At 33.1% G+C, this 8,772-nt stretch overlaps 1 protein-coding gene across 1 annotated transcript in view; it reads left to right on the top strand.

Moving 5' to 3' along the window:
* LRP1B (LDL receptor related protein 1B) overlaps positions 1–8,772 on the top strand; it is a 568,332-nt gene that overhangs the window by 388,020 nt on the left and 171,540 nt on the right. The window contains exons 38-41 of the mRNA XM_026852527.1: positions 231–357; positions 512–663; positions 955–1,079; positions 4,183–4,554. Of these exons, the coding sequence (XP_026708328.1) occupies positions 231–357; positions 512–663; positions 955–1,079; positions 4,183–4,554 (776 nt within the window). The remainder of the gene's footprint in view (positions 1–230; positions 358–511; positions 664–954; positions 1,080–4,182; positions 4,555–8,772) is intronic.

Below are 8,772 nucleotides of genomic sequence, written 5' to 3'. Positions count from 1 at the left end.
TATATATATATATAACTTTTGCAAAAAAAATCTCTCGACAAAGTTCTCTATGAAACAAGTATTATGGTACATTTAATCTCAAGATCATTTAGAGACATGAGCCTTATCATGGGTTTTAAATACCTATTTAATGATAATGGTGCATTTTGTTTGCAACTGAATTAAAATATTGCAAATTTTCAACTCTCACTTTGCTGAATTTTTAATTGGTAATTTCTACAACTTTTTAGGTATTTATTTTGGACAGAGTGGGGACAGACTCCTTGCATTGGCAAGGCACACTTAGATGGGTCTGAGAAGGTTGTGCTTGTGAGCCTGGGGATTGCGTGGCCTAATGGGATTTCCATCGACTATGAGGTTAGTTCCTCTGTCTTCCAGTATATGTTCAAATGTACAGTATTTGTTATGTTTTGTTAAAGCCAGCTGGTCTTCCACTTTGATATAATCTTAATAACTCTTAGTTAAATACTTGGACAAGACTGTTGATGTTTCCTTTAAAATTAATCTTTAGGAAAATAAATTATATTGGTGTGATGCTCGTACCGACAAGATAGAAAGAATTGACCTTGAGAGTGGAGGGAATCGGGAGATTGTGCTGTCAGGGAGCAATGTGGATATGTTTTCAGTCGCGGTGTTTGGAGCTTACATCTACTGGTCTGACAGGTAATTTATTTTTCATAAGTATTTGAGTCTCAAAATGTTATTTCAGTGCCAGGTGCTTCACCTTTGTAGGATTAGCCATTCCTTAGCAAGGTCACAGAATGGATCGCAGATACCTATGCAATTTCCAAAGAAAGGGCATTTCTGATGCGGAAAGCTAAAGTGTATCAGTGTCATAGATGAGAACAGGTTTCTTCACCTTCTGATAGGTGAACTCTCCACTGCCCTTCAGTCATTTGTTTGGTGTGACTTAGTTGAGGATTGTTGATGAGACATCTTCAACTTTTTTGGCAGAGCACATGCAAATGGCTCTATTAGAAGAGGCCACAAGAATGAGGCCACGGATGCTGTGACCATGAGGACTGGCCTTGGAATAAACCTGAAGGAAGTGAAAGTCTTTAATAGAGCACGAGAGAAAGGTTGGCTGTTCTTAAGGATGCTATTGATTGTTTTAATATCACCTGCTACTTTTTATGTATATTAAAGCATACCAAAAGTTAAGTAATCACTGATTTTATCTCCACTTTTTACTCTTGAAATATTTTTTAAGCTAAAATTAATGTACTAAAAAAAACATATAGTACAACTTCTACTAAAATTCTTCTGAGTATTTTAAGGAGAAAAATCGAAAACCAAAACACTTCCTATCATTCCAGGTTTGGTGGTTTTTGTTTTGGTGGGTTTTTTTAAAAAGGAAAAAAAAAAAAAAAAAGTCTTAGGCATAAGAGGGACCTTGAGCTGTGCTTTAAACAGCAGTAATCTCAGGTAGTCTCAGATGTCTATTGGAAAGCAAGCCAGATATTTTGTTCTCACAGCTAGAAGTTCCCAGCTTCTGTGTCTCAGATATGTTTCCTAAAATTACTTGGGTTTAAGTCCTAGGGGGTTTTTGTGTGTGGAAGAAAACTTGTATATAATCTGATTTCCTTTGTATTCACATTGTTTAGTGAATTTAAGAGACAAAACTTATGATTAACTCTCTGTGATTTATCGTATTAATGGTTAAATTTTATTCTCCACTACCTCACTAAGAATAATCTTGCTTTTTAATCTTAGCTGTCTTTTTCATCCTAAAATTCTGGTTTTGAGGAGTCGTTGAAAAACCAGTTTCAGTGAGCAAAGGTGGTTAGCAGTCTACCGAAAATTATGATGATTTCCACAGAACACACTGCTAGCAGGCTATCCAGATAAAATTTTCTATAAACATATTTGAAAAGAAATTAAAAAGCTGTTACTGTAATACAAGATAAATTTCTAAATGCAAATCTATCTCTGGTGTTGTTAGCTCTCAATTTGCTTTAATCACAGCACTACATACCTGTAGATCCTGGGATTTTTTATATAGATCTTTCCTAAATAATGGCATTAAATATGACATGTAAAATATATCTGCATTTTGAAAGAAAACATATTTAACAATAAGCTGCTTTTTTTGTTGTTTAAGGGAATTTTAAATAGGTTTTTAAAAAATTACTTTGCAAACATGCATATTAATTTTACTAATAATTTCTGCATATAATTTCAGAGTACTGTGGGCATCATATTTTGTGGATAAAACAAAATCCACACAAAATTTATTGTTACTTTTAACTAGGCTAGAAATAGTTAATGTCTGCTTGCTTGGAAGGGCTTTATCTTATAGAATTAGGAAAATGGAACAATGGGATAAAACAATGCTTCTTTACATGTAATGATTTTTGTTGAGAGCTTTAAAGACTTGATCGCATTAGGAATAGGATTAATGATTACTGAGGCTAAAAAATCTTTTGATGTTAGTTTGAAAAACATAACTGAATGATTTTTTAATACATTTTTCAAATTTTACTAGGGTACAAATGGTTAATGTCTTTGGGAGGGGATGTCAGTGAGCCAGAAGGACAAAAGGGAAAAAAACAGGTGAAAAATGTTTTCGGAATGTTTTTTCTGTATCACACTATTCTATATATTTTTTTTAAGTTCATTGAACTAGAAGTAGTTTACACTGTTTAAAAAAAAACATGTAATTATCTGGCTTCCTGACCTATTCTTAAAAACAAACAAACCAACCCCTGAACTAACGAAAAAGAACCCCCAACCAAAAAGCCAACAACCTGTGCTGATTGTGATTAATGCTTTTTTTTCAAACACCTGTTTTACCCTTTCTGATGAGCCAGTCCTGCAGGGCTATTCACAAGCAGTTTCCTATCCTCCAATGCTCTTTTCCATGTGTGCAAGGACATACCCTACCTACACTGGATTCAGAATTGGCCATTTTTAAAGATATTCACAGCTGGTGAACTCTGGAAGCATTGAAGTTTTTGGAGATTTTAGAATGTTGAGGATCTTTTTCATATATTTTCCTTTCTCTTCTCAACCTCTCATCCTTCCAAACAGATATTAACTTTTCTAGCCTAAAAAACAATTAAAGCAAACGAAAACTAATACAAAAAAAAAAGTAAAAATGTATACAACTAAATCTCCAAATGTTTTTTACGTAAGTAGAGGAATATATCCCCTGTAATTTTGCCTAGGAACACAAAATTCAATGTTTCTAATTTTAAGAGTAAGTCAGCTCTCATCCTCCATTATTTTTTCTTAAAAGTATCTTCAGCTTGAAATGTAGCACTTAGAAAATACAATCAATAGTACTTTCAGACACTACATATTCCCCAATGATTATTATGGTTTTCTACCTGAAAACAGTCTATTTAAAATGTTTTCTTCCCCCTCACTATATGGGAAACTTTCAGAAATGGGAAAATGGCTATACTGTAAGAGCTAAGTTGTTGTATGGAAAGTGCTGTCAGAAACAGAAACTAAATTATCTAAACTAACCATAATAGTACTGCATACACAGTCCAAAAAAAGACAAAGGAAAATAGCTCCTAATTATTTATAATTATTTTTAAATAATGGCTGCAACAACTGTAGTTTAAGTCACTGAAGTTACTAATTTGACAATGGCTTCTTAATGGCATGCATTTGTCAGGGAGTAAGTTTTTAAAGTCAGGTTTTAAAGGAAATTAGAATGAAATTTTAGGAAATGTCTTTATTTAAAACAGGAACTGGATTGACATAGTTTTGTACCTGTCAATATGTATGTTTTCACTTAGAATTTGTCTAAAAACAGTACTGTATTCTGATGGTATCTAAGTTTGACTTTGCCAGGAACAGGTGTTTAAAAAAAAAAAAAAAAATCTTTCAAAGCACTTGAAACAGTCTCTAAATTTTCAGCTGATTGTGGAGGAATAACCAATTATATAATTTTCTAATATGAAAATATATAAAAATCGGAAATGACATTATATTTGTTCATTAATTGTATTCTTTATAATTGCCTTTAGCTTGTGGTTAAAGTTACTTTACTATTTTGGTTCTTTGTTTGGCTTGTGAATATTGTAGAAACAGTTTTAAGAGAATAATTTTTAGAATGCATCAAATGACCATTTGATTTAAGTTAGCTAAGTGTAATATAAAAGATAGAAAATGTTTGGGTTTTTTTTTTTTTGTTTTTTGTTTTGTTTTGTTTTGTTTTTTTTTTTACAGGTACTAATATTTGTGCCAAGAATAATGGTGGATGTCATCAACTTTGCCTTTATCGGGGAAATGCCCGGAGAACATGTGCTTGTGCACATGGTTATCTTGCAGAGGATGGAATTACTTGCCTCAGACATGAAGGTTACCTGTTGTACTCCGGAAGGACAATATTAAAAAGCATACATCTTTCAGATGAAACCAACTTAAATTCACCAGTAAGGCCATATGAAAATCCAGAGTACTTCAAAAATGTGATAGCTCTGGCTTTTGACTACAGTCTGAAAGGGAGAGGTACGAATCGCATATTCTTCAGTGATGCACACTTTGGAAATATACAAGTTATTAAAGACAACTGGGCTGGCAGAAAAGTGCTAATTGAAAGTAAGTAAAAAAATTATTTCCCAAAATACATGTTTTATTTCAATAAACTTTATTAAGTAAGAAGTTTATAATCTCTTGACTTTACATTTTAAAAAATGTCAATGAAACTTTACCATCCAGGAGTATATAATGCAATTACTGTATTTTTCTCCCTATAAAATACATGTAACCATTATCTTTAAAATTACAACTTCAAAATAATTTATTTTATTACAGTCTTACAATGCATGAAGTGTATAACTAGAAAACAGAAGTGATAATGATGGTGCTTAATTTGTATTACTGTGACTTTAAGGAGCATTACTGTTGAAACAAAACCTCATTGTGCAATGCTTGGAAACAAAAGAAGTCCCCTTACCCCAGGAAAATATTATTTGTGTATTTTTTTTTGGTTAGTGAGGGTGAAGTACTGTAAGATACCTCTGCTGACATAACCATTCCTCAGTATAGAATATTAGGACCCTGATCAATTGTGCCCAGTCAACTCACTCTTCTTTGTAGAGAGCCCAAGAAAAGTAACTAGTGCTCAGTGAGAATCAGAGGGAAATTCCAACCTAAAAAATTGTTCTTTTTTAGTAGAAGTGTACTCACTAGCTTTCTATGTTTACTATACCCTCATTTACCACACTAGTAGGAGGAGTTGTTTGAAATGATATTTTTTTAGCCTCTGAATATTTGAAGCTTGGCACTACTATCAAGGAATTGTCGCCAATATCATCACTAAAGTCTTCAGAACAAGACACAAAACATATTTTGCAGCTGAGGCCTCAGCAAAATTTTCTCAGGATCTGGCACTGAAATCTTTATCAACAAAGCCTAACATAAATTTAATACAAGGTGTATGTAAAAAGTTATCAGAGTTTATCATTATAAAAGTAGAAATCAAGGAAAATCTGAATGCAAATATGTAAGAAATATATCCTTAATGCTAAACATCCAAAAATCTGTTCTACAGAAATCCAAATTCTAAAAACTTGTTATCTTTATTTTCTGTTACAATTTAATTCTTCTAAAATACGTGATAAACCTCATTCTTATGAAATGCATGTATTTACTGTGTTTCTTGTCTGTCTTCTCATTCTGGACTACCGTCTGGGTTTTTTGGAAGCTGCAGCTCATTTCAGTAACTGTTCTCCAAAATGTTTGAAGTGGTGTATATTTTTTTTTTGTTCCTTTATATTGTGGATAATTCCATCTGAATTTCCGATGTTGTATGTTATGTTGTGTATGACATGGATACATTTACTTATTCCAGTCAAAACCAAAGAAAGTGATAAGGAAAAATGGAAGAACGTTCAATGTGGAACAAATCACCCTTTGATGTTGTATGTTAATGGAAATATTTTTAGAAAATAAGTGAGTTAAACAGCTGCAAACTGATGAAATACTATTCTGACACTGGATAACTGTATCATTATATACCTCTGCACTGTGGTTGTGGGAAGGTGTTGTCATGAAAACTGTTGACACTGGTGAATGGAAAGCATTTTTCAAATGTGATACAAGGCCATCTTTTACTTTGCATTTTTATGTGTGCATATTTTAGATAAATTAATGATATTTCTATTAAGATACAGTAAAGAGAAACTAAGCAATGTTATGAGGATGTTCCATTACTCCCAGGAAAGCATTAAAAACTAGGGATTCAGAGTTAGCCATACAAGAGACACAAACGGCTCACAGAAATATGTGGTGGTGACTTACAAGTGCTATTTTACTCTGGTATTACAGGAAGAGACTGAAAGTATTACATGAAAAGCCACTGAAAATTTTTACATTTAAAACAGACAAAGAGAAGAAAGAAATACCGATGAAGCACCGGTGCAAATACAAATTGGATTTTTAGAAGAACAATAAAGTATTCCTCATTACTTTATAATAGGCTGTTGTACAAGAGCTAAAGACATTCCATAAAGCATAGTGGAGAATTATAGTTTTAAGAAATTGTTAGGAAGTGTTTCTACTTGTAATCTTAATATGCCCAATTTCATTTTTCATTAGCATAGTCAGCACTCTGAATAATTGAACGTCAGATGAAATTTTGTATCCTTGCAGAAAATTTACTGTATATGCTTGAGATGTATTCGTGAGCTTTGGTGTTTCTTGTGTAGAAATGCTTCAGTTGGTTTTCCACTGCAAATGAGAAGGGAGATCACATCCCACTATACGTTAGTTTGTTGTTCTCCATGTGGTTTAACCCCCTTTTCTTTATGTTGAGGCATTCATTTTAAAGTTATATTTTTGTACTACATATCCCTTCCTTTCCAGGAAGGGATTTTACAGGATTTTCTCTTGCTGTAAACAGGAGATAGTTCATGAGGCTGCTTGATATAGTGGAAGTATGTGATCAACAGTGATACCTATAAAGGAAAAGGTGGTGGTAAGACCGGTTGACACCAGTGATTCCAGTCACTGAAAGACATAAAAACTCTAAAATTTTCTCTTTCAGTGTTTACCCTATATGTTTACATAGAAATTATTAGATGGAATCCAGCTGAGAGTTTTCGGTAATATTTCATTGCAGAATTAAAAAACATCATCTTTGACGTTTATTGTGCTAACTTTTTCCTCCAAAATTATTACATACATGTCTAGAACAAGTTTACTTTATTAGGAAGAGATTCAAAACCACACTGTAAATATCTAACAATTGTACAGTCCCATTCTACCTCATTAAGTTGAAGTCTACAGATCATGAAAACCTTTACTCAGTATTTGACTCAAATAGTGAAAACAGAGTACATTATATGTACTGTATTATATGTTGTCCTAGATTTTTAAGTTCACTGAATGTAGATCTGCTCATAAAGAATCCATTAGCTGATGGATTTCTACCTCACTGAAATCAGATACGCCACTCAAATCTAACACATTCGTGAACTTTTCTGCGCGCTGAAAACGGAGTTAAGATATATAGAGCCCTTTGTTAAACAGGTTTTGAGTTCACTACAAACAGATTTATAACTCACGAGCAACCCATTATCTAACATGTTTTTAGCTCACTGAGAACAGTTTTACTACCCAGAAACAACCCATTATCTAACATGTTTCCAGTTCACTGAAAACAGATTTACAGCCCATACGCAAGCTATTATCTAACATAGTTCCGACTCACTGAATATTGATTTAGAAATCATAAACAACCCATTATCTGACAAATTTTCACCTCACTGAACAGATTTGCAACTCATAAACAACCCATTAGCTAACACATTCTCAGCTCAGGGAAAGTAGATTTACAGCGTATAAACAACTTTATCTAACTTGTTCCAGTTCACTAAAAACAGATTCAAAACTCAGGGAGAACCCAGTACCTGATAGCATTCTGTCTTCAGCAGGAAGAAACGGTAACAACAAAAAAATGGTGTAACATGTGGATAGTATGCCATACCCTAACACCTTTATTTGTTGTGCAGGGTAGGATTTTGGAGCGGATTCTTTGATCTCTGAACTCTTCTGATGAGATAAGCATTATTTCCCTTGGTCAGTCATTAGGGATTACTTCTTCCTTATTTTTATAGGTAACTTTATGGTGTTAACCTTTCTTCGTTGCCAATTTTGAACAATTTACCTTGTTCTTGGCTGTGATTTCCCACAAATACTCTTTTGGGTGATTAATTCTCTAACCATTCAGTATCACACATTATTTTATTGCTATAGCATTATGTACAATTTAATCGACTCTGCAAACAATTTTAAAATCAACTGATCAATGCAGCAATACATGTTTTAAATATGTTGTGACATGCTATCTATCTCATGTTTTGGTGTCAGCTTTTCCTTCCAAAAAGAGTGTAAGAGGTTATATTTTATTGTCTGTTTTTTCCTTTAAGTACCCACTGTGAGAAGTATTAAGTTCTGAAGGAATGAGTAGATACTTACTGTGGGGTCCTACCCACCCACTAGTTTCATTGTATTCTTCCACTCTTAGTTACACACATCAGCCCTGCAGTTCACGTTATGCGGGCTAGGCTGCTCCTGCTTCTAACCTGTAACCTAAGCTATACATACGTGTACTTTTGTATCCTGTTGTGTTGTAAAACCCTCGTGAACCTGTTAAGGCAAAAGGTTTGAGATCCTTCATGATGTTCCTATTTTTCGTTGTCAGGGCTAGTCCTTTCTAAAACAAAACAGTCACAGGGATTATATTTGGAAAATTCATTTTATATATATATATATATATATATATATATATATATATATATATATATATATATA

The sequence above is a fragment of the Athene cunicularia genome (genome assembly GCF_003259725.1).
Source record: "Athene cunicularia isolate RWA chromosome 7 unlocalized genomic scaffold, athCun1 chr7_part1, whole genome shotgun sequence".
Classification (NCBI taxonomy): domain Eukaryota; kingdom Metazoa; phylum Chordata; class Aves; order Strigiformes; family Strigidae; genus Athene; species Athene cunicularia.
This window is presented reverse-complemented; position numbering and strand designations above follow the sequence as displayed.